The sequence below is a fragment of the Felis catus genome, chromosome X (genome assembly GCF_018350175.1).
Source record: "Felis catus isolate Fca126 chromosome X, F.catus_Fca126_mat1.0, whole genome shotgun sequence".
Taxonomy (NCBI): Eukaryota; Metazoa; Chordata; class Mammalia; order Carnivora; family Felidae; genus Felis; species Felis catus.
The window spans coordinates 127,142,696-127,169,059 of NC_058386.1; the positions used below are offsets into that span (position 1 = coordinate 127,142,696).

At 40.5% G+C, this 26,364-nt stretch overlaps 1 protein-coding gene across 1 annotated transcript; it reads left to right on the forward strand.

The window, feature by feature from the left end:
• The first annotated feature begins 1,165 nt into the window (after positions 1-1,165).
• VBP1 (VHL binding protein 1) lies at positions 1,166-22,222 on the forward strand. The gene is made up of 6 exons (XM_004001058.5): positions 1,166-1,319; positions 4,837-4,961; positions 14,496-14,562; positions 16,319-16,417; positions 18,930-19,068; positions 21,155-22,222. Exons 1-6 carry the CDS (start codon positions 1,227-1,229, stop codon positions 21,223-21,225), a joined length of 594 nt encoding a protein of 197 aa, XP_004001107.1. The 5' UTR covers positions 1,166-1,226; the 3' UTR covers positions 21,226-22,222.
• Positions 22,223-26,364: the final 4,142 nt, after the last annotated feature.

The following is a 26,364-nucleotide window of genomic DNA, read 5'->3' on the forward strand; positions in this document are numbered from 1 at the left end:
AAACAGTTACCCATCACGACCCCAGTGCACCTCTTCCTGCCCACAGGTCCTGTCCCCATGCTTTAATAAAATCACCTTTTTGCACCAAAGACATATTCAAGAATTCTTTCTTGGCTGTCAGCTCCGGACCACCCCACAATCACCCCAAAGCTTTATCAGTTCATTTTTAAGGTTCTTTAGTTTGTCTATAAACTGTGGGTGAAAATATTCCCTGTCACACTGGGCTTGCTGTGATTAAATCACATACTAAGTGACTGGCACATAATTAGCCTTTGATAAATGTTAATCAGTATTATCATTACATATGTATCCCCACTGAGTAAGAGAAACTAACATCCTTTATTCGTCAAGGAGCTGGCTCATGGTAGGGTTTGTGTGAATGGATGGAGCACCGCTTCACTGGAAAGCACTCCAATGTAAGCAAAGGCAGGAAGGAGCAGGGTGGTTAGTTGTTAGAAAGGAGACTAAAGAATAATTACTTAGGTCTGTATAGCGCACTTGCTTTCAAAGGGTTGTGGTGGCGGACGACATTGGGGAAGGCCTTAGGACTGGAAGCCTCGGAAGAGTTTAGGATTTTGTATGTAGAACATGAAGTTTTGAAAACGTTTGAGTTGGGGTGGCAAGATTGTGATCAAAGGTGGCTTTTGGGAAAGGTTGGTGCAATGGGCTGGGTATTTATTAAAAGCGGGCCAACGGCTCCATACCGAAGCAGGCACAAAACCAGTCCCCTCTGAGGGCCAGGAAGCTCGCTGGGATGGTGGGACCAGAAAGGCACCGAGACCAAGGCTCCCCGATGGCGTCTAGTCCCTGGTTCACCTTGAAGCTGAGAGGGGGATCGAGTCGCTTCAAAGACCATTCTGGAGGGTGCTGCCCGTTTTGGCGCGGTACTGGCGTTCCAGTTGGACCTCTGATTCCAAGGGCCCTCGAGTCCTCCCACCCACAGAATCCCCTGTACCCCTCTTTCCCGGAGTCCGCATTGGTTCTTCCCGCAAAGCCGGCATCTCCCTCGCGACACTTCGTCACTTGTCACTCACCTGCTCGCAGCCAATCGGTACCCATAGGTTGGGCACCTCCTCCTCCGAGAGAAGGAGGGGCTACTTCCTGCGCGCCTATGAACGCGCAGATTCACAAGAGTGGGGCGGGCCTGCAGCTGTGAGCGAGCCAATCAGGGGCCACCGGCGGTTGGCGGCTCGAGAGGCGGCTAGTCGCGCGCTCGCTTTCCCAAGATGGCGGCCGCTAAGGACAGTTGTGGATTAGGAGAAGTGGCCGCAGGGAACGGCCGGCGGCTCCACCTGGGGATTCCTGAGGCCGTGTTTGTGGTAAGAGGCACGCTGGTCCTCAGGATCTTGGCGTAGGCCCCGCGGGCAACCCCTTCCTTTCTCGCCTCCAGTCCGGCTTTGACTACGGGGGAAGGAGTGGAGGTGATGGACCTGGGGGAGCCCTTCGTCCGCTGTCCCCTCGGCGCCTAGACGCGCTGAACTGTGCCGGGACCCGCCCGGGGAAACGCGGTCGGTGAAGGGAAGGGGGCGCCGGGCGTGAGGCCTGTGGGGCGGGGCGGTCTGAGGGGCCGCCCCCCCCGGGTGCCGGTGTTCACCCTCTGCTGCTGGGAAAGGGAAAGGGGGAGGCGGCGAGAAGCCGGAGAGAGACTCAGCCTGCAGGCTGGAGCGACCGGCGGTTTTGGTGACTTAGGGTACAATGAGTAGGCAGAACAGCTGGTGCCCAGGTGTGACAGTAGGAAATTTACCGGTGCGTTGAAGGGGCGCAGTGGCCTGCCGCCTGGCCGGAGTGGAAGGAGACACCGATGGGAAAGTAGCGTGGAGGCCGAGTGCGAAGGCCTCGTGTGTCCTAAGGAATCGAGGCTGTGTGCAGTAGGCACCGGGCTATTGTTAGAAAGTGTCTACGGAAAGGCACGATGTGGTCATATTTGGTTTTAGGTACGTCATTCTAACGCTGGAAGAGAATTAACGGTGTGGAGTTGAGAGAGGAGGCAGGGAATGCAATTTGGAGGCTTCACAGAACAGGGAGTTCAACGGAAGTCCAACCAGAGAGAAGCAACTAGATGCTTTCAACACTGTTCTTCCATAAGGCTGCTCTAGAAATGGTTTTTGAAAACTGAGTGAGAGAGAACCCGACTGGCCTTCAGCCCAGTATCCTCCGTCTTTCCTCACTCACTTCTGACTGAGCTGCTGTAAAGTCTTAATGAAGTGTTCTCGACCTTTTGGGTTGTACCTATATTGCCGTATGTCCACCTCTTTGTTAATGATATCGTACATCGTTCGATGGACCCAATTTATTCTTTATTTAGACCACTTTTATATACACTCTATTGCATAGTTGCATTTGGTGATTCAATTTTGTAGTTGTTTTCTTTTGTTATTATTTTGTACCATTTATTTCTTTCCATTCATTTCCCAACTAATGGTAACAAGAGACAAAATTTGTTGACTGCCAGGCGCTTTCCTGATGCTTTTACAGAACTCTGGGGGGCGAGTATGATTATCATTTCCATTTTGTAGATGATGAAACTGGGGTACTTAAGTAACTTGCCCCAAGTCATAGTGCGTAAGCAGGTGACTGAGGATTTGAACTTGGGCAGTCTGTGGAGCACCAGAGCCACTATTTATACATTCTGCTCTGCCAGTGGGAGGAAAGTGAGGTGGTCATCTTGGCTCAGTGTCATTTCTCCTAGTCCTAGCACAGCGCCTGACACGTAGTATAATCTTATAACTAGACGTTGAATTCAATTTCCACAGTGCCTTGAACACTGCATTCTTGGTCCTCAGCAAGAGGTGACTTCAAAAATCTAATTCCAGAGGATACACTTTATCTGACACTTTATAAAGTCTTATCTTAAAATGCCATTTCCCCCTAAAACTGCTATGGGTTATTTTTTCTAGACCTTTAACTTTCTACCAGTATGACATAATATATCTGCAATCTAATATAATATATAAGCAGCCTAATTTTTATGTATTATTTGAATAACATGTACTGTAGAAAGAACATTGGCTTCTAAACAGACCAGGGTTTGAATCCTGCCTGGACTTCCCAATTACTGCCTCATGTTGAGCATATTATTTTACCGCTTTGAGCCCCAGTGGCTTTAAGTGTAATAGGGATAACAATGCTTAGTTGCCGTGGGAAGCAATATGTACTTTCAGTATTCCAAGTAGATGCTGAATATGTATTAGTTTCTTTGATGATAGGAGGTAGTATACTGTCTTGGTTAAAAGACCTCATCCTTTTCTCCATTCCCACTGGTGCAGTAGTTTGTTTTCTTTGCTGGAATTGTCTCTTTCCCCTTTGCCTAGTGGCTGACCTCTTAATCTCTCAACATCTAGTTCAGATAGGACCTCTCTGTAGTTTTGCTTGAGCACTACCACTACCCCAAGACAGAATGCTTGGCACTTTCATCAGTTCCCTCAGCTGATTGTATTATACACATAGCTAATGTTTGTTGAGCACTTATTACCTGTCATGTATTCTTCTAAGCATTTGACATATGCTAACTCATTTAATCCCCTGTGAGGAAAAGGTATTCTCATTTTACAGATGAGAAAGTTGAGGCAAAGAGAGAGGTTCAGTAGCTTCCCCGAAGTGAACACATCTAGTATGTGGTGAAGCCAGGATTCAAACCAGGCAGGCCCTGTGTTGTAGCCACAATGCTGTGCTGCTACAGTTAATTCTCCTTGCTAGACTCTAAGCTCCTAGTAATGTTTACCATGTGCTAGAAACTTTAATTTAGATCTCTTTCCTGCAGTGACCCTTCTAGGAAGATGTGTCTCCATTTTACATGCAGAGTTCAGCCATTGCCCCCAGCCTCACCTTTTCAGTTTCTTTTGCTGTGTTAGACTGATAATTTTGATGGCCTCATGGTTCACTCCCTTGCTGTGTTTCTCTTTCATTTGCTTCTTGTCTTGCTTTAGCTGAAATATTCCCTTATAGCTAGTAAGCATGGATAAGAGTAATGATCTAGAGATTGCAGAAACCATAAGGTAGTCGAATTTAACGTACAGTGAAGGAAAAACGTTCTTTTAAGTGCTGGAAAGCTCTAGTAGGATTGGCTTAAAGCTTCCATATATTTTCATCTAGTTCTTGATCCTTATTTAATTAACTAGCTTTTCTTTAAGGACCAGGATGTAGTATACGTTTTAAAAAATGCTATTCAGTTTGACTACTTTTTTTTGCGTAATTATTCCTGTTACAAAAGATTGTTCTGTTTGCCTTTCAGGTTTATTTTATTTTGACCAGTTGATACTTAAGGAGGTATTTGTGGCTTGCTTTGGGAACCAAATGACCATATTTAACATGATTTCAGTGGCAGAACTTGTTGAATTAAAAATTTTAGTCGAGGGGCACCTGGCTGGCTCAGTTGGTAGAGCATGTGAGTCTTGGTCTCAGGGTCATGAGTTCAAGCCCCATGTTGGACATGGAGCCTACATTAAAAAAAAACTTAGTCGATAATTTTGGCATACAATCTGAGTTGTTTTGTGGCTGGGGCATGTGACTAGGCAATGTGTTTGTTGGTAATTTTCATTACCATTTTCATTTCATTACTAGGGCCACCTGGGGGTGCATAAAGCAGGTAAGGTCATCTTTCTTTCCATATATATAAATAAAAAGGAAGCGGAGGAAGAATAAATTGGATACATAATGTATGTGCGATGTCTGAAATGCTTTTTATAACTACTTTTTTGTTAAAAACAAGCCTTTGGAGAAAGGAAATACAAGCTTCTTTTTTTTCTTTTATGTTTTAAAGATAAAGTTGAAGCACTCAAAAATCAGCTTAGAGGTATAAATTCTAAAATTTGTCATGTGTTATTTTTGATAATAAAGGAAGATGTGGATTCCTTCATGAAACAGCCTGGGAATGAGACTGCAGATATAGTACTGAAGAAGCTGGATGAACAGTACCAGAAGTATAAGTTTATGGAGCTCAATCTTGCTCAAAAGAAAAGGAGGTAAGTGTAAAAATTTACAAGAGGTTTTTTTTTTCTTTTTGGTTAATCTTGTATGGCTTAAACTTTTTAAGAATTAAGGCATAATTTACATATAATGAAATGTCCAGGGGTGCCTGGATGGCTCAGTCAGTTAAGCATCTGACTCTTGATTTCAGCTCAGGTCATGATCTTAGGTTGTGAGATCGAGCCCCACTCGGGCTCCGCACTGGGTGTGGAGCCTGCTCAAGATTTTGTCTTTCTCCCTCTACTGCTCACATGCGCGCACGCTCTCTCTCTCTCTCTCAAAAAAAAAGGTCAGATCTTGAATTTTAGTTTGATGAATTTTCACAGATGGATCCACTTCTGTAACCATTGCCCAGATCAATATGTAGAACATTCCTATCACTGTAGGAAGTTCCCTCCTGCCCCTTTCTGGCCAGTCCTGCCCACTCCCAGAGCTGACCACTGTTCTGATTGTTTTCACCATAAATTTGTTTTGTCTGTTTGTGAACTTCATATAAACGAAAGCATGTAGTAACTACTATTTTATGTCAGGATTTTTACACTTCATATAATGCTTTTAAGAGTCATCCATGGTTTTGTGTGTGTCAGTGGGTTAATTTCTTCTTACTGCTGAATCTTGTTCCATTGTATGTATGTACCACAATTTTTATCTATTTTTTTTCTATGTGATGTGCTATTTATTTTTTAATTTATATCCAAGTTAGTATATAGTGCAACAGTGATTTCAGGAGTAGATTCCTTAATGCCCCTTACCCATTTAGCCCATCTCCCCGCAGCCCCTCAGGCAACCCTCTGTTTATTCTCCATATTTAACAGTCTCTTATGTTTTGCCCTCCTCCCTGTTTTTATGTTAAATTTGCTTCTCTTCTCTTATGTTCATCTGTTTTGTATCTTAAAGTCCTCATATGAGTGAAGTCATATGATATTTGTCTTTCTGTAATTTCACTTAGCATCATACCTTCCAGTTCCATCCACGTAGTTGCAAATGGCAAGATTCCATTCTTTTTGATGGCTGAGTAATACTCCATTGTATCTATATACCACATCTTCTTTATCCATTCATCCATCAATGGACATTTGGGCTCTTTCCATACTTTGGCTATTGTTCATAGTGCTGCTATAAACATGGGGGTGCATGTGTCCCCTCAACAGCATACTTGGATCCCTTGGATAAATACCTAGTAGTACAATTGCTGGGTTAAGGGTAGTTCTATTTTTAATTGTTTGAGGAACCTCCATACTGTTTCCAGAGGGGCTGTACCAGTTTGCATTCCCACCAGCATTGCAAAAGAGATGCTCTTTCTCTGCATCCTCACCAACATCTGTTGTTGCCTGAGTTGTATCTATCTATCTATCTTTTATTTTTTTTTAATTTTTTTTTTCAACGTTTTATTTATTTTTGGGACAGAGAGAGACAGAGCATGAACGGGGGAGGGGCAGAGAGAGAGGGAGACACAGAATCGGAAACAGGCTCCAGGCTCTGAGCCATCAGCCCAGAGCCTGACGCGGGGCTCGAACTCATGGACCGCGAGATCGTGACCTGGCTGAAGTCGGACGCTTAACCGACTGCGCCACCCAGGCACCCCTATCTATCTATCTTTTAAGTTTACATCCAAGTTAGTTAGCATATAGTGCAATAATGATTTCAGAAGTACATTCCAGTAATTCATCCCCTATGTATAACACCCAGTGCTCATCCCAAGGGTCTTCCTTCATGCCCCTTGCCCATTTAGCCCACCCCCAACCCACAACCCCTCCAGCAACCCTCAGTTTGTTCTCCATATTTAAGAGTCCCTTATGTTAATGTGTTTTATATCGTAAAGTCCTCATATGAGTGAAGTCATATATTTGTCTTTCTCTGACTAATTTAGCTTAGCATGATACCCTCTAGTTCCATCCAGTTTTTATCTATTTTTATCTATTTGCCTGCCAATGGACATTTAGGTTGTTTCCCCATTGCGTTTGAAGTCTTTGTGCATGTGTATGTTTTCTTCTTCTGAGTACCTAAGGTTAGAATTGCTGACCTGTAAGTATAATGTTCAATTTTATGAGGAAACTGCCAAAAGTTCTCCAAGGTGGCTATACCACATTTCACTCCCACCAGCAATGTATGGGAGTTCCAATTGTTTCACATCCTTGCCAGTACTTGGTGTTATTAGTCTAAAGATGGTTTTGAAAACATAATAGAATGAATATTGAAGACCTTATTCCAAAGCACCTAGGGTCATAACATCTTAAATCTCTAGTTCATCCTTATTTTTCTGATGAGATGAGAGATGCATAGAGGTTATGATTTTCCTGAAATTTCATAACTAATAGGCATAGGACAAATGGATCCTTGCTTTTACTTATTTATTTCCCTGTATTTTTATAGTAGCTTATAAAGTCAGTTCACTGTAGTAAATATTTGCGGATATCTGCTGTGCACAAACGCAGCATTCTTCTGTCAGTTAAATATTTATGGAATTCCGACTAGGTGCCAGATCCTGTTTGGGTGAAATCAGGTCCAGTATCTGCTCTCAACAGGGACACAGTCTAGTGGCATGATAGATATGTAAATAAGATAAGTACATAAAGTATAGCAGTCAAGATACTTCGGTGCAAAGGAATAAGTTAGCAAGGGAGAGGTGTGATCTGGAGGGGGGCAAGGAGGTTCAGGGGAAGCTTCCAAGAAGAGCATATGGCTCTGTAGAATTCTGAAGGCTGGGTATGAGTTTTGGAGGCAGACTAAAGGAAAGAGGGTCACCTGGGCATAAGGTGCCATTTATCTTAAAGTGCAAAAGTTTCTTTAGACATTTTCTCATTTGATTTTGGTGACGGTAATTTGAATATGGGCTGGGTATTAAATAAGATGAGAAGTTATTGACATGAACAGATAGAGAATGTTAGCAGAAAAAGGCAGGATAGAAAACACTATGGTATGCTCTCATTTTGGAAAAAAATTGTATATGTACACAAATATTTGGAAGTACACTAATGGTGTATTAGCAGTGATAATCTTTGGGTGGTGGGAATATGGCATTTTTAGAAATTTGGTCATCTGTATTGTTAAATTTCTACAATATTCATATGCTGCTTTTTTAAAGTTTATTTTTGAGAGAGAGAGAGAGAGGTAGCGTGAGTGAGGGAAGGGTAGAGAGCGAGGGAGTGAGAGAGAATCCCAAGTAGACTCTGCGCTGTCAGCATGGAGCCCAATGCAGGGCTCAATCCCACAACTCTGGGATCATGACCTGAGCTGAAACCAAGAGTCGGATGCTTAATGGACTGAGCCACCCAGGCGCCTCTCACATACCGATTTTGTAATAAAGTTTATTTTAAATTTAAAAAGAAGAATAAAGCCATTGGATTTCAGGTCACCCACAGGGAGGTCATAGATAGAGAAGAAAATGGGCCTCAGGATCAAGCCCTGGGACTGAGGAGGAAATTTGTGTATCAAAGTTATATTGCTAACTCTAGTACTGTGTGGTATAGTAGGGTACTCACTCCAGGTTTATATATGCTCTAGGTCTGAATGTGAGGGATAAAAATTGCAGTGTGCACCTGCAGTCTTCCTAATTAGGTACATTTGGGGTATATCAGTTAACAAAACAGACAGTCCCTGCCCTTGGAGATGTTGCAGTCTAGTGGAATGTAGATAGTAAACACACAGTTCAATAGAATTAGTATTTATTGTGCACCTGATATGTGGCACCATCCTAAATACTTAGTATATATCAGTGAACAAAACAGGTAAGAATTTGTGTCCTCATGGAGCTGGCATTCCAACCAGAAAACAGAACTAGAGTATACAGTAGGTTAGAAGGCAATAAATGCAAAGGAAATAGAAAATGGAGTAAGAGGGTGTGTGTTTGTTTATGTGTATGATATATGTGTGTGTATATATATATATATGTGCATATATATATATATATACACATACATCTATAAAAATTTTTTGAGGATGTGTGACCTTTTGAAAAAAACTCACAGATGAACCACGTAGCCTTGAAATACTGGAAAAAAATAAGAAAACGTCAGGTATTACTGTAAGAATACAGTCTATAATACATATCACATATTATATAAAATACATGTTTATTGACTTTTTATGTTATCAGTAAGGCTTCCAGTCTACAGGCTATTAGTAGTTAAGTTTTTGAGGGAGTCAAAAGTTATGTGTGGATTTTTAAAAATATATGTGTTCTTGTTTTTTTTTAAGTTTATTTATTCATTTTGAGAGAGACAGAGAAGGAGCATAAGCAGGGGAGGGGCAGAGAGAAGGAGAGACTGAATCCCAAGCAGGCTCTGTGCTATCAGCACAGAAGACTGACTCGGGACTCAATCCCACGAACCATGAGATCATGACCTGAGCCAAAATCAATAGTCAGATGCTTAACCAACTGAGCCACCCAGGCACCCCTATACATGGATTTTTGACCGTTTGGGGGAATTTTGTCAACCCTGCATTGTCAAAGGTCAACTGTATATTGGATACTAATCCTTTTAAGTTATATGGGTGAGAAATTTTTCTTCCTTTTGTGATTTGTCTTTTTTCTTATGGTTTCTTCTGATGAGTAGTTCTTAATTTAAATGTTTTCGATTAAAATTTCCCTTAATATTTTTTTGTGTCTTGTTTAAGAAATCCTATCCTTATATTTGTGTTTAAAAAGACAAACTTCTATGTTTTCTTATAAAAGTTTTAAAATTTTGCTTTTCACGTTTAACGTCTTAATCTAGAAATTTATGTATGGTGTGTGGTAGGCTTTCAATTTCTTTTTTTAGTGGATATACTGTGGACATAGTATTTGACTCAGCACTATTTAATTGTAATGTTGTGCAGTTTAACAATCTTTTTCCTTACTAGTCAGTGCTTTTTTGTATCCTATTTAAGCAATACTTTCCTATCCCAGGTTCATGAAGATATCCTCTTCATGTTTTATTCTTTAAGTTTTATTGTTTTATCTTTTCACATTTAGATCTTTATAATCCATGGGTTATTCAGAAGTATATTGCTAAATTTTGAAGCAGTTGTGAAACTTTCTAGCATGTTTCTTTGTCCTCTCAATACTATAAATTGGTAGTTGGATCGATCTATGGTCTTAATTGTATTCAGGGTTTTTGTGGTTTTTTGACAGTACTGCTTCATAGGTTTGTGTAACGTTTTTCCATTAAGAGGTAGATAGTATCTAGTTGTCTCTTTTTATGATACTCCATGCTGGATCCATTCGTTGTGAGTTGCAAAATGATGTTCTAGTTCAGTTATTTTTAAATTTATTAATAAGCTGGTATACTTCTATAAAGAAGCATCCCCTACCTATTATGTGGTAAAGTAGCTGCAGGAGATCAGCTCACTTCCAAGTTGCTTCCCTCGCAGGGGTCACCCCTGTGGTCCCTGCCACCCTCAGTGGCTCTCCGCTGCCTTCCAGCTAACAGGGTGTGTGTTTTCTCTGGCTGTTGGGACGGTTACAGGTGGGAGGGCCGGTCTCCCCTCTGAACCTGGGGCAATTTGTATCCCTTTTTAAAACCTTTTTAGTCTACATTATCAGGCACATGCAGTTTGAGAATTACTATGTTTTGGTGAACTTAACCCTATATAAAATAATGCTTATTGTTTCAGGTCTGTTTTGTTGAATGCTTACAGCTGTTCCAGCTTTTTTCGGGTAACATTTTCTTGATGAATCTCTTCTGTCTCTTCATTGTCTACCTGTTTATTATTTCTATTGAAGGGTGTACCATGGAAACAACATAAGGTTATTGTTTTAAACCTAGCCTTTCTTTTTAGATAAACTAATTTTTCTTTTTGGGTACTTTTGATATCATCATCTCTTTTGTTTTAATTCACTGGAATTTGTGTGTGGCTATCTTTTGTCTTTCTTACCGAGCTGTATGTCTGCTTTCTTTTAGTATGGATATAGCTGTGTGGTTTGCCTTTATCCATAGAGGATTTTGCTTTTGCCAGGAGTGCTTATTGTATACAAGCCTGTTCCTGTTCTGGCACTTAATATGCGAGCTCCCCCACTGAGCTGCTGGGTGGGGGGTGGAGGGCAGGCTTAGGTCTGCAGCCCACAGTGGCACCTGGCTCATGATGCTTACTTTTCTGTAGGTCTCACTGCTCAACCCAAAGCCTTTTCCAGTTTTTTACCCTTTAATTTTTTTCTGGAACTTCCCTCACCTCTGATATCAGCTATGCAACAAAAACGATTTTTTTGTGCACGATTGAGTTGTTTTGCAGCAGATGGCTCTATGTAGTAGTTTGCATACTAACCTCTGTCTTTACATATGCTGTAAATGGTTCCTTGCAGCCTGTCATTTGTCTTTAACTTCACCTTCAGTATAGAAGTTCTTTAGTATTTCATAATTCTCTTGTGGTAATCTCCTCTCTAACACCTGAATTGTATGCCTTTTATTGTTCTTTAACCGGAAATTTTGTGATTATCATTTTTTGCATTTTTTTCTGTTAATTTTTTTCTCCTTTTGGGATTCCTGTCAATATAGATGTTGATGCTTCTAATTCTGCCTTCCATTTCTCTATTATTTCCTCTCTTCTGACTTTGGTAATTTGACTTTTGGCGATTAGATGGATGTCCATGAGTTCCTTATTTGAGCCATTATGTTTTATACCTAGTCATTCTGGTTGGTTCTTCTTATAGCTACTTGTTTCTTCTTCATATTACCAATAATTCTTTTTTTGCTCTCTGAGGTATTTTTAAATACTTTTGATAATCTAATCTTTTAGTATTTCATTTTGTTTCATCTGATGGACATTGTTGAATTTAATTGTCTTTTTTTATTGTAGTTGTGTTTATCAGATTATCATTTCTTTTCCCCATCAGCTCACATTCCCTCAGGGATACCAGTTACTTTGGCCAGTCATGGAGTAATGTGGAGGTGGGAGTAATTTAAGCCCCTCCTGGTGAGTAGGGGTAGGAAGAATGCTGTTAGTGTTATAGTCTAGGACACCACCATTGGACAAATGTCCCTTCTCCCCAACCAGGTGACTTGGTCTCTGAGGATTCTTTTAGTTCCTCCGCCCTTGGCTGTCTTTGGTGTCATCACTCCTGGGAGTAGGAGTGAGGGGAAGGGGATGACTGTGGACCAGTATTTGTCTTTTCAGCTCCTCAGCCTGATCTCTCTGCTTCTGGTCAGTTCTACTCTTTTTCCACCCCGTAGCAATGACAGAGTAGGTAAGGTGATTCACCCAGAGCAATTTAGATGGAGGAGAAAACACCTAGAAAGTTCTCCTTTAGCTGTACTCCCCTTTTGAAGATTTGGTTTGCTTCCCTTCTAAGCCTCCATCTCCCTTCTCACTCCGCTACCCATTCCTAGAACTTAGAGATTTCTGTTGTTCATATAATAACAATGACGTAGAACTGACCCAACTGTCCACTGGCAAGAGAGTAGATAAAGAAGATGTGCTATATTCAGAATTTAATGTTACACAGCTGAAAATGAATGAACAAGTCTTAGGAACCTAACTGAGTTAAAAAAGCAAACCCAAGAAAACCACATATAACACGAGATTGTATTAAGCCAAGAAACCTGCAAAGAATATATTATTTGGGGATGTACGTAAATGTGATGAAACTCTTGAAAAAGAGAAAAAGGAGCTGTAGGCATATGGTTCAGGAGAGCTGCTATCTCTTGGGATGGAGCAGACTGGGGAGGGGTGATGAGGTACCTAAGTTGCCTGGGGCTGCAGCTGATTGATTTATATATGGTCCATAATTTATGTATAACATGTAATATTTTTACATACAAAAATATATGCTAGAAATCATTGGCATGACCAAAAAATCTTTATCTGAACATTCTTCTTATGTTGTATGTGTATCAGATATTTTACAAATATAGCTCCTTAACATTTACCTATATCAACACAGAATACAAAAGTAAGCAAAATTGGAAGATCTACAACATCCATATTGAATTTGTAAAGAGTTCACAAAGTATTATCCTTCAAACTAAGTAAAAAACATAAATGCTAAGTATGTGTTTCTAGATTATTCACTGGACTTTATTTCCAAAAAGCAATCTACACATTCGGTGAGTGCAATCCCTATCAAAATGACACCAGCATTCTTCACAGAGCTAACAATCCTAAAATTTGTATGGAACCAGAAAAGACCCCAAATAGCCAAAGTAATGTGGGCAAAGACAAGCAAAGCTGGGGGCATCACAATCCCAGACTTTAAGCTGTATTATAAAGCTGTAGTCATCAAGACAGTATGGTATTAGATGTCTGGGTGGCTCATTTGGTTAAGTGTCCAACTTCAGCTCAGGTCATGATCTCGCAGTCTGTGAGTTCGAGCCCCATGTCGGGCTCTGTGCTGACAGCTCAGAGCCTGGAGCCTGCTTCGGATTCTGTGTCTCCCTCTCTCTCTGCCCCTCCCCTGCTCACGCTCTGTCTCTGTCAAGAATGAATAAATGTTTAAAAAAAGACATTATGGTATCGATACTGTTTTTTTTAAGTAGCAAGCTCTTCTACCACACTTCTTGCCAGGTCAGTAGCACAGGGTAAAATAAAGTTTTCCCTGCTGCTCTTCATGCATGCTGTGACTTCCTTTATATAATAAGTATATTTTCTTTGTTTATCAAATTTTCATTTAAATTCCAGTGTAGTTAACATACAGTGTTATATTGGCTTCAGGTGTACAATATAGTGATTCAACACTTCTATAATAAGTACATTTTCATCATCACATTTAAATTTTGTTTACATACCAATCTCCAGTCACGTTTAGTTAAATGCATTCTGAAAGAACCACAGCTTTGTTTCTGTATCCTTAGTTTGTTTTGTTGCAGATTCCATTGTGATTTGACAGGGACCCCACATTTGCACATTTTTCCATGCAAAACATTTTATGACCTGGGGCAGCCTCTAATCATCACAGAAAAGAGCTAACCTTCAGTGCCAACAAAATAAAAAATGTTTCATTCTTTCTTCTAAGTAACTTTGAGTGTTTTCAGCATATTTTTATCTCTTATTTTCTTGTCAGTGACATTGATGTCACTTGGGACAGTTGCTAGTAGTTTCGTTTTTTAAGATTAATTTTTAATAGATGTTCATTTTTAGAGCACTTATGGAGCACATCTCCGTAGCACAGTTGAACAGAAGGTACAGAGGTTTCCCATACACTCTGTGCCTCCCCAAACATGCAGAACATCCCCCATTCTCAACAGCTCAACAGCCTCCACCAGAGTGGGACATTGACTACAATTGATGAGTCAAGGGGCTCCTGGCTGGCTCAGTCTGTAGAGCATGTGGTTCTTGCTCTAGGGGTCGTGAATTCGAGCCCCACTTTTGGCATAGAGCCTAACTTAAAAAATAAATGAATGATGAACCAATACATAATAATAATATATTTTTATTAACTAAACTCCCTAGTTTACCTTAGGGTTCACTGTTGTGTTGTATATTCTGTGGGTTTTGACAAATGGATGGTTTTAGCAGTCCTCAAAAAGATATCGATAGAAAATGCAAAGCCAGTAAGACTGTGTCCTAGGGTTTTTCTTGCCTGCAGAACACTAAGTCAACCTTTTTCTTATTCACAGGCTGAAAGGTCAGATTCCTGAAATTAAGCAGACATTAGAAATTCTAAAATACATGCAGAAGAAAAAAGTAAGTGCATTTTTGTTTATAAATGTGAATGAACCAGAATACTTCAGCAGAAATTCATCTTCCTTGACTCCTTGGTTACTGGTATTTGAATGTGCTGGTAGATCCAGTCTGCCGCCTTGATTCTTATGTATTGTGCAGTGTGCTTCTGTGATAAATGTGGCTTTGTGGCTTGTTTTTCCAAGTCAGCTTTAATTTTAGGGTCTACACATCTTGGATTATTTTACTTATATGGAGTATTTATAAAACTTAAATGCAATTTGAAATTATTTTCTTTTTTAAATTTTTTAAATGTTTGTTTATTTTTGAGAGAGACAGAGAGAGCACGAATGGGAGGGAGGGCAGAGAGATAGGGAGATGCAGAATCTGAAGCAGGCTCCAGCCTCTGAGCTGCCAGCACAGAACCCAACGCAGGGCTTGAACCCACAAACTGTGAGATTGCAACCTTAGCCAAAGTCAGACACTTAACCAACTGAGCCACCCAGGTACCCCAAAATTATTTTCGATACAAAAAGAAAATACCTTATTTTGAGGTAACAGCATCTAAGGGTTTTTGTTGTTGTTGTTCTCCCTAAGAATAAGGAGTGAGTCCAAGATTTACAGATCTGCAAAGAATCTTAGAAATTATGTTTTGGGTTCTCATTTCACAGTTGAGGGGACCATTACAGAGAGGTTACACTTGACCAATGTCACATAGCTGGTTATTGGCAGAACTGGATTTGAAAATGTGCTGAGTCTTAATCCCATATTCATTAGAGGCTATAAAGATTAAATTTTATAAGCATATTATATTTAATAGATTATATGTAGGTGTATATGTATATGATTTATTATTTGACAGGATAACTGTATTTCTAATACATTATTTTATGTGGTGAAGTTTTTTTTAATATCATTTATTGTCAAGTTAGCTGACCTACAGTATAGATAGTGTGCTTTTGGCTTCGGGAGTAGATTCCCATGATTCATCACTTACATACAACACCCAGTGCTCATCTCAACAAGTGCCCTCCTCAGTGCCCATCATCCATTTACCCCTCTTCCTCACCCCTACCCCCATCAACCCTCAGTTTTTTCTCTGTATTCAAGAGTCTCTTATGGTTTGCCTCCCTCTCTGTTTGAAACTATTTTTCCCCTTCCCTTCCCCCATGGTCTTCTGTTAAGTTTCTCAAATTACACATATGAGTGAAAACATATGATATCTGTCTTTCTCTGACTTGTTTCACTCAGCATAATATCTTCCAGTTCCATCCACATTTTTGCAGATGGCAGGACTTCATTCTTTCCCATTGCCAAGTAGTATTCCACTGTATCTATAAACTCATGTGGTGAAATTTGTAAGAAACTTCAGAAAACTGGTTGGTTGGGCATGAAGCACTGATGAAGTAATAATTGCTGACTCTTGCATAGCACTTACTTTGTGCCAGGCACTGTTGTGTGTGTGTGTCTGTGTTTGTGTAAAGTCTGCTTACTACAGCCTTCAGAGATGTAGGGACAATTTTCCTAATTTTGCAGACCAGGAACCTGAGACACAGAGAGGTCAAGTGAAATGCTCAATTTACACAGGTAGTAAGTAGCTGATCCAGAATCCATCCCCCCCACATGCAGGTGTCTGGCTCCAGCGTTCATTTCTATTGCCACTACACTTAGTTGGCGTGGTGGTACAGTTTTCAGTGACTTAGGTTCAGATCTGTGATCTCTCCTTTATAACCTTTTTAATTAAACTGACCTATTTACAGTACTGTCATTTTTTTCCAAGGAGTCCACCAGCTCACTGGAGACTAGATTCTTACTGGCGGATAACCTGTATTGCAAGGCTTCAGTTCCTCCTACTGATAAAGTGTGTCTGTGGTTGGGGGTAAGTAACCGAAATGGCCACAGCTTTCTTGGCTTACATTTGTAAACCAGCATGGTTTTCCCGGCATAGCAGTACTGTTTGAGCTGGGTAAAGTGCCCATCTGTCTTTGACCCTGGAAGGAACAGAGGTGGAGTTCAAGGGGTCTGTACTGGAGACGGACTGAGGTGAGGAGTGTGGTGAGCTGCACAATATGCTCGGGTCTCTCCTGGGCAAGACAGAACTACCTGAAACCCTCATCCCCTTCCTCTCGTGCTGTATCGTTTAAATGTAACAGAAGGAAGAGCAAGAGAAGTAAAATGGAAAGGACTGTTGAACCTCCGATAAATGTTTCTTCCCCATAAGAGTTTATTAGTTCTCTCTAAAGTTAAGGGGAAAAGATGATTAAAAAACCTTGAAAATGGAGTCCATTTTTTAAACCATATATTTCAATTTTAGACAATTTCATAGGCCTTGTCTGTGATTTTTCCTGCCTTACTCCTCTCAGTCGCCTGACCAGACATCCAGGCCATTCCTGATGGGCCAGGTAACTGTCCACAGGTCTCATTACCCCAGGCAGGTTCTCATACAAAGTGACAAGCTACGTGTACAGCTCCAAAGTGTAGAGATTTTCTGAAAACTAAACAGTAATAAGAGACAGTGTCAGTTGACTCGGGAATGAGATTGGGGTCTGGGATTTAAGAGACATGTACTTCCATTGAATTTTTTTTTGTCCTATTCGAATTTGTATACAGTTTTCTAACTGTCACGGATTGGGTTATTCAGTCAGTAAGTATTTATTTATGTAGCACCTACTTTGTGCCAGACACTTTCATATTGTCTGTCTGATTTAATCCTTACACCATCTTTTGAGTAATTTTTAAATTCCATTTGTCAGATGAGGGAAGTGGTTCCGGAAATGCCCAGTGTAAGTCAGGTGATGGGAAGAGTTCAGTGCTGGAGGAGGTTTGGTTCCCCACCTCCAGAATGCCCGCATCTCTAAGTGTAGGCAGTAACACCAGAGCTTCAGAATTCAACACAGTCACTTTGTCTTTGCTCCTAACATCTGTTGGAGGTAGGAAGGGGACAATAGGGGCTGCTGGGTGGTTCAGTCGGTTAAGCGTCCGACTTCAGCTCAGGTCATGATCTTGCTGTTCGTGAGTTCGAACCCAACATCAGGCTCTGTGCTGACAGCTTAGAACCTGGAGCCTGCTTCGGATTCTGTGTCTTCCTCTCTGCCTGCCCCCCTCTCAAATATAAATAAAATCATTAAAAAATATTTGAAGAAAAGGAAGGGGACAGTAAAAGCTTGCCATTACTGGATCAAATTACATAATATATATGTATTTGAAAACTTTTAAATTACTTAAGCTTAAGCTCAGAAACAACTTTCTTTTTTTTAATTAAATTAAAATTTAATGTTTATTTATTTTAGAGAGAGAGAGCACAAGAAGGGGAGAGGCAGAGAGAGGGAGGGAGACACAGAATCTGAAACAGATTCCAGGCTCTGAGCTGTCATCAGAGACCCCACGCGGGGTTCGAACTCACAAAATGTGAGATCATGACCTGGGCCAAAGTCAGACACTTAACTGACTGAGCCACTCAGTCGCCCCAGAAACAGCTATTTACATTGATTCAAATGTGGGGCACCTGAGTGGCTCAGTCGGTTAAGTGTCCAACTCTTGGTTTCAGCTCAGGTCATAATCTCACAGTTTATGAGATGGAGCCCTGAGTCAGGCTCTGCACTGATAGTGTGGTGCCTGCTTGGAATCCCCTCTCTCCCTCTGTCTCCCTCTCTCAAACTAAATAAACTGTAAGAAAATAAATTGATTCAAATGTAATACAATTTACTGTCATCATGGAGGTTGTAGAAAGATGGAATTTGATGTTTGATCATTGGTTTTTCTCTTAATGCTCCTGTTTACTTACTATCTATATTAGTGTAGGCAACCTGACCTCTTTGAGCCCACATTTTCTTAGCTGTAAAGAAGGTGGTAACTTGACTGACCAGGGTTGTTTGTGAGGAATCGATGATGTAGTGTATGTAAATATATTCTCTAACCCAGGGATCAATAAACTTTGTGTAAAAGGTCAGAGAGTAAATATTAAAAAAAATGTTTTTAATGTTTATTTATTTTTGAAATAGAAACAGAGTGTGAGCAGAGAAGGGGCAGGGAGAGAGGGAGACACAGAATCTGAAGCAGGCTCCAGGTTCCAAGCTGTCAGTACAGAGCCTGATGTGGGGCTCGAACTTACAAACTGTGAGATCATGACCTGAACCAAAGTTGGATGCCCAACCGACTGGGCCGCCCAGGTGCCCCATGGTCAGAGAGTAAATATTTTGGTTCTGCAGACCACACGGTCTCTGTCACGAGTACCCAGCTCTGCCACTGTGGTGTGAATGCATAAGTGAATGGAGAATATCTGGAGTCCAAGAAAACTTCTAAGAAAGGGCAGCTAGATTTGGCCTAACCCCTGCCGACCCTGTGAGACACTGTGTGAATGTTGAGTAATTGTTGTGACTTTCTCTCTCCAGGCTAATGTGATGCTTGAATATGATATTGATGAAGCCCAGGCATTGTTGGAAAAGAATTTATCGACTGCTACAAAGAATCTTGATTCCCTTGAGGAAGACCTTGACTTTCTTCGAGATCAATTTACTACCACAGAAGTCAGTATCCTTTCTTTAACTAAAAGCAAAGGGAGGAAAAGAGAAAGATGGTTTTCAACACTCTTATTTGCATTACTTTGATGAGAAGAATATCCTTATTCCTGGGCTAATTTGAAGTTGCAGATTTTATGAGAGTGATAAATAACATATTTGGAACTAATACTGAAATAAGTTTGTAGATAGGTTAATCTGACCTGAGTTGTGAAGGTTTGGAAACTGCAAAATGCATAAGCGTTTTTCTTTCAAATATTTTTTCAAGATGCCTTCATAGCCAGTTGAATAGTTTAATCCGCAAGCATTTATTAAGGGTCTCCCATGTTGCTGCAACTGTGCTAAGCTGTATGGGGCACAGGATGGTGAGGGAATCAGTGCAAAAAAAGAGCGGCAGAGTCTTGCTGTGTTAGAACTAAACATGTATAAAGCTACATCATAATTTCATAGCAAAATATAAGTTCATTTCGTGTATGCCACGCCAAGGCAATATAAAGTTAGGGAAAGAGATATGAGCTGGAATTAGTGCAAAGAAGACTTGGGGAAGTTAGAACTTGGTTTGTTTTGAAAGGCAGTAGAGGGTTCAGATGAGCAGAGAAGAGAGGTGGAGGCAGGTGTTCTGCTTAGGGAGGGGGCAGCTGTATTGAAACCCAGATCTGTGCCTCTCCTTTCTGACTTCTCTCTCCTGGTTCCTATTGCGGACACTGGTCCCACACACTCCCCAGGACAGAAACTCGGGAGTTGCTCTCCACTCCTCTTTCATCACCAAGAGCCAACCAATCACCAGATTCTTGTCAAATTTCCCTTGTAAACCTCTCTGTCCATTGTCTCCTTTTGGCCTTCCAGAACCTAGACTAAGTAGTTTTATAGTCTGTTTTTCTCCCATCTCTCCTTCACACTATCTCCAGTGTGAATTTACTGAGTCACGCATCCTATTTTTGCTCCTCTGGTTGCAATAGAGAACTTCAGTGGCTCCCTGTTGCAGGAAAGGTATGCACAGAGGCCCTGAGTGAAGTGTCCCATACCGCCTTACCTTGTGCCCCTGACCTCTTCCTGCCCCAGCCTCCCCCACCCCGCCCCGTGCACCTGGGTTCCAAGTAGCCCCAATCAGTTCTCCTCACTGCCCCCTGCCAATGTGCCACACCCTTTACATTTCCACTTTGTTCCTCCCACCTGGAACAATTTCCCCCTATTTATGTTTCTGTGGGTTACTCCTTCGTTTCCTTCCTAGTACAGTTCAAGTATCAGATCATTTCTATACCTGTTCAGATCCTCAGGGTGTTTTATTGTTTCTTTGTGCTTACTTAGCGCTTTGCACTCAGTACTTGGTTTTCTGTGCCAGGTCGGGAGCACTGCAAGCGTGGGAGCTGCACCTGTTCTTTTCTCCACGGCATGTGGCACGCGGCACACAGCGGCCGCTGAGTACTTGGGTGACAGAAGGCAGGCCTGGTGGAGGCCTAGAGCAGGGGCTGGGATGGGACTCGTGATGTGGAGATTTGATCCACAGAAGTCCAGGGAAATAGCTGTCAAACTCGTAGAGGATAACATTGGAGAAAATCTAGATGGCCTGAGTTACACTGGTGACTTTAGGATACAACACCAAAGGCATAGTCCATGAAAGAAATCACTGATATGCGAGGGCCTACACAGGGTGGTGCTTGTGGAAAGGAAAATAAATTGAGTGAATGTCCTATTAAACCAAAGGGGGGGGGTAAGAGATGAAATTATTGATAATTGAATTGTACTAATTTAAATATTGCCTGTAAGGATATGGTGTCAACAGTCTTTGAAATTTCATGGATGAGGAGCTATCTTTAAAACTGTTGACAGTGTCAAGGACATGTTTTGTCAAGTACAAGGCTTCAGTTGGCTACATATGCTAAACAGTTGTTGACTTGAGGCCTTGACTTTGTATTGGTGGAATTTAGTTCCAGTATTTTCTTAGCAAATGGTATTCTAGCAAGATAGCTCACAATCCTAGCTGTTACCGGTATTTTGTGTGCACGATTTCTGATTCAACATGTGAGTGAATACTTACTTAGTCATTGCGTATGTTATCTTTAGAATTGCATTTGCATTTTCTTTGACAATTCTTGCAGATATGGCCAGGGTTTATAATTGGGATGTAAAAAGAAGAAACAAAGATGATTCTACCAAGACCAAAGCATAATGCTGGCAATTAAAAATGTGGTTCAGTTTTCAAAACATGTTATTTTAAGTACCCCAAAGTTTATCCCTAAAGGTTGACATTACTTTGACTGATTTTTTTGAACAGTAAGAGCGGTAGTTAAAACTTTAAAAAACAAGATAAACATTTTATTATAAAAACAAAGTTAGTTTCAAATATTTTGTGAAATTAGCAGTATTTTAATTTTTTTATTTCCAACAAAGTAAATGCTACTTTCATCTTTTTGTTGTTGTTGTCGGTCATAAACAAAGTCTTAGCTGGAATGGCTGAAAACTGTGAGATATACTCTTGAACCTAATTCTGGACACTAGCACAGTTTACTTTTTCTTTATTGGCTGATATTACTCTTACTTGATGTAGTTAAACCAGTTTAGAGGTAGGAAAAGCACTTAGTTTAAATATTTCCAAACTTGTTTTCTTTAGTACATGTGGGGCTTTATGGCTCTCTGTTGCTGTTATTTGTCTTATATAATGGATTTTCATGAAGTGCTGCTTAGCCAGTAGCTATCTATTATAATATTCTGTACTTTTAAGGAACTGGTAATTGGCCTTCCTAAGTAGTAAGAGGGCTATTGAGACGCTTTTTCTTACCCCATAGAAGTACACAGTGTCTTTGCAATGTCAACATAAGGGAGATCTTGGCCAACGTGAAACAACAAAATTCTTTAGCCTCTCAAAACTCTTGGCTAAGGCAATTTTGTATTTCTTAACAGTTCTCCAAAGCAGCTGAACAAAAATGTTAAGCTAAATATAAATCTGCAGTGGTTGAAAAGATTTGTGAGCTTTTTTTATTCATGATAAGACCTCATGGGAAGACTAGAAAATCCCTGTGGAAAGCCGTTGGTACAGTGGCTAACGCTGGATGTAGAGATTCTGGTAAAAACACAAATGTATTATTCCATCTCCATGTAGAGAACAGAATATACTCGTACAATGTTTTGTAGTTGTATTTCATGATATTAAAACATTGAAGTTAAAACTGTGGCCTGGCACCTTTTTTTCACATTATTCTTTCTAAAGTTAACATGTATCTTTTCACATATTTGTAAAGCACATTTACTTCACCTTAAAACCAGCATGTCCCAAGAACTTATGTTTGTAGAAATAACACAGAATCCCTTTGGAAGGAGTACAGATCAGCAAACAATTGAGTAGTTAAATCTGAAAGATACCAAAGTTCCTTAAGTCAGTTTTTTCATAATTTTAAATTTCCATATTTAACTTTTGAACTTTGTAAACATCTTGAGATATTTTAAGTGCTACTTTTCCCCAAACCTTGTTATGGTAAGTATATTGTCACAAAATGTCCTTGTTAATATTAGGACAGGAATGATTTGGTCGGTTGAAGTCCATGAAAATTGAACTGAATATGAAGAAATGCAGCTCTTTAGAGATATGAGTTAAAATAAAACTTAATTCAACAAATATATATAAGCATCTCTGCCAGATCATTTCTCTTATACGGGTTTACAGTTTCAGAATAACATAACCATCCTGATTTGACATGATATTTTCAAGCTTAATATTAGTACAGTATACCCAGAGAGGATATGGGCAAAAGAGTTCCTTCAAAACTTGGTCTGAATAATAAGTGTGTTGGAAGTGAAACATATTGACAAATCTTCCCATTCACATGCTCTTTTGAGAAAATTTAGAAAATGGGAAAAAGAAATTCCATTTGTAGTCCTCTTAACAATGCTGTGTCTTCCATTTCTTTTTTATGCATAAGTTTTTTTAAAATATAACTTAAATAATTTTGTCTTTATAATTTTTATTCTACCTTTTTTGCTTAGCATGTAATTTGCTTATTTGTAGTGCTGTTATATTAACATCACTTTACTAGTTCCACAGTAGTATACTAATGGGTGAACTCTAGTAAACTGTGGTACACATTTACACATCTGGGTGTTTTTAAAATTTCTCTGTTCTCCATTATGGGTAACAAATAATTCAGTAGTTAACATTTTTACATAAGGCTTTTTCTTGTATTTAGGATTTTTCCCGAGACTTGCCAAAAACAGAAGGAGCAAGATTCTAGTGTTTTTATTTTCAGGGTTAACTGAGAGTAGTTTTGTCAGTAGAGACAGCAGGGGATGATGGAACCTGCCTCCATGCCCCTGCCCTTCTCTGCCATATAGATATTGATGGACCTTATCCAGAGCCACATAGCCAGAATGAGACCCAGATCCAGTTCCTAGGTGAATTTCCTTCCCTCTGTACCATGATGCCTCATTCCTTTATTTCACAATAACTAGTAGCTAAGTTTGGTAGAAATGTTAACTGAAATTCAATACCTTCATGAGTAATGCTTTCGTTTCTCTGCTGTTCTCTGCCCTAAACCTCAGTGATACCTGTAAGTCTTGAACCATTTCTTAAAGGTTTGTTTTGGTGGTTCTAATTCTGTACCCTTTTGCTAGCCTTGCCTGTGCCTATTCAGTGCTAATGTGGGATTGTGTTGTGTCTGAAGACACTGGCTGAGTGCATGTGTGACGCCTGTCATAGCTGGTGTTGGGTTCAAATATACATTTAAACTCCAAAGCCCTGGATAGGCTGTGTCTCACACCAATGTAGTCTGAAGGACATGGGACATTAAGACACCACGCCAGGGGGCGGCTTTGGGCACAGTTCTGTGGGAATTCTTGCAGTAGCCCCCACAGACTACACACATAGGTTGCAGGAGCCACCGTGGCTTAGAAGCTGCAAGGGGACCACTACATCTTAGATCAGTCCCCTGTGCATAGCATCCGCATGTCCTGGCCAGGGGCAGGGCCCAGTAACAGGAGGTACACTGTACTCAGGGAGCCCGAGCTGTAACTCCTCACGGACACTCACGTTCACTCACAGCCCTCAGCCTGGACACGAGGTGCCAGCCAGGGCATTTTACCAGAAGCAGGCTCCCCTGGTCACATGGCTGCTGGTGCACTTTTGTCAGCTTTCCAGGGGAGCTGAGCTAGAAAGCTAATCCAGGGTCAGTTCCCTACCTCGAAGGAGAAAGGGGGTTTGAATACCTCTTGCTCACAGCCCATTGGATCTTGCCTAATTATGGCCCAGTTTTTGATAGTGGTTTACTTCCTTTTATAAGGCCCCTGGCTAATAACCGCCTCTGCCAAAAAGGTAGTAAAGGTTCGGATACTTTAAGGGGCTAGATGGAAGCATCTCTGTCTGGATTAGGTGAAAGGAAGACTTCAAGTAGCCTCCAAAGTTTTGCAATTATATGATGGATTGGAGAGGTTTTTTTTCTCCTTAACCCAAAACCAAGTGATGCCATAAATTTAGCAAAACTATTGAGGAAGGCTTTACAGAGTAACTTCTTAGGCTTGTGGCCAAAACTACTCGATAACATTTTTCATTTTTACACTTTTTAGTTTGAAATTTTGTAACTACAATCAGCATCATAGATTTGATGTGCCTGCTAATTAACCATGTTTTCTATAGATTAATACTGTTCTGTATTCAGGGAGAGTACTGCTTACATGACCAATGTGAGAGAGAAGTTTGAGACTTGAAGTGTTTGAACTTGGTAAATGTGCGCAGAGCTGCTGTTTTTGTTGAGTTAGTGGAAGGTGGCCCAGGGTTCTGTGTACACATGAAAACAGGTGTGGGTTGTGCCTCAGTTCATTTGAAGAATTTACTTTTGTCTGGTCCTTCTCTCTTGTCTGGTATCAGAGTTAGTTACAGTCAGATTAAACATAAAGGATGGACCTGGTGTGCACAGTATATCTGAGCAATTTGTTTATAAAGGACCATACATCTTGGTCATGGTTTTCAAATAATTTTATGTTTAGTTGATTGTATGACAGCTATTTGCCTTTCGGGGATACTTTATTTGGAGGTAGGCCATGACCAAACAGGAAATTTCTTCTAGATCTTTTAGCTGCTTCAGTTAATCCATCTTAGTCTGAATGGGCTTATGTTCCCCAGATCAAACCTGTGGATTCTAGAAGGTAAAAAATACAAAAATTAAAAAGCAAAAGGTTAGCAGGTAAGCCTCTTCTTTTCATCAGTACACCCCAGGTGACAACAACTACACCATTGGCTACTTCAGCCCATGTCTGGACCGGATTGGGCCACAATTTCTTCTCAGTCCAGAGTTAAAGTTTTAATTCACCCTAGATCGTTAATTTTCAACTCCACTATAGATATTGGTTGTAATACCAGAGCAAAGTAACAATTATAGCTTTTCGGTATCTATTTGGTGTCACACTGAAATACTGGCATCAATGTTTGTTTAAAAAGTGGACTGATGATGGGGAAAGAATGTAGGGGGGATAATACATTTTATCATAGGGAGGGAGTGGTCAAGTTCCAAGACAATAAGAATGATCCTGGAAGTCAAAAGGCAGGAGGCCTGTCAGTGACAGGTGGAAGCAGACAAGCTGGGAACTAAGCATGGAACCCCTTGCTTTCTTACCTGCTAGGGAGCGGGTATCATACTCCCCTTCTTTGCCCTCTACTTATCCCATAGGTAAAAGTTGGCTGTACCAGGAACTCCTGAAAGTAGATGGGGTCCAAACTGGGTTCTAGGAGAAATCCAGATATAGTAACTGTAGGGAAAACCACTCAACCATAGTAATAACCAAGGAAAGAGGCATTTGAAAAGTATATAATAAGAATACAACTTGTGGGGCGCTTGGGTGGTTCAGTCAGTTGAGCGTCTGACTTCGGCTCAGGTCATGATCTCACAGTTCATGACTGAATTGGAGCCCCACATTGGGCTCTCTGGGCTCGCTGTTGTCAGCACAGAGTCCACTTTAGATCCTCCGTCTCCCTCCCTCTCTGCCCCTCCCCCTGCTCACAGACTCTCAAAAATAAACAAAGAAAATACAGCTTGGAAGAGTTTTTAAAAGGTCAGTGGCTTTATACAGCTCCAATTTTTTATGTGTGACTGCATATGCCATGGTACAAAATAAAGATGATTACTGAATAATGGCAAATAAAAACCAATATTTAAAGCACTCAAAAGTGGAGGAATACACTGAAATACTGAACACTGGTTATGGTAGTCACTAACCATATCCATATTACTCTGCCCTCTTATTTCTACCCTAGGAAATATTTCTATGAAGTTGTAATTAATATAAGTAAAGTATTTCAGAGTAACATACTTTTAGAAAAATGTTT

Coding starts and splice junctions, on each gene's coding strand:
- VBP1 (XM_004001058.5), top strand. CDS start 1,227: ATGGCGGCCGCTAAGGACAGTTGTGGATTAGGAGAAGTGGCCGCAGGG. Junction 1,320..4,836: donor TTCCTGAGGCCGTGTTTGTG/GTAAGAGGCACG, acceptor TTGATAATAAAG/GAAGATGTGGATTCCTTCAT. Junction 16,418..18,929: donor AAGTGTGTCTGTGGTTGGGG/GTAAGTAACCGA, acceptor TTCTCTCTCCAG/GCTAATGTGATGCTTGAATA.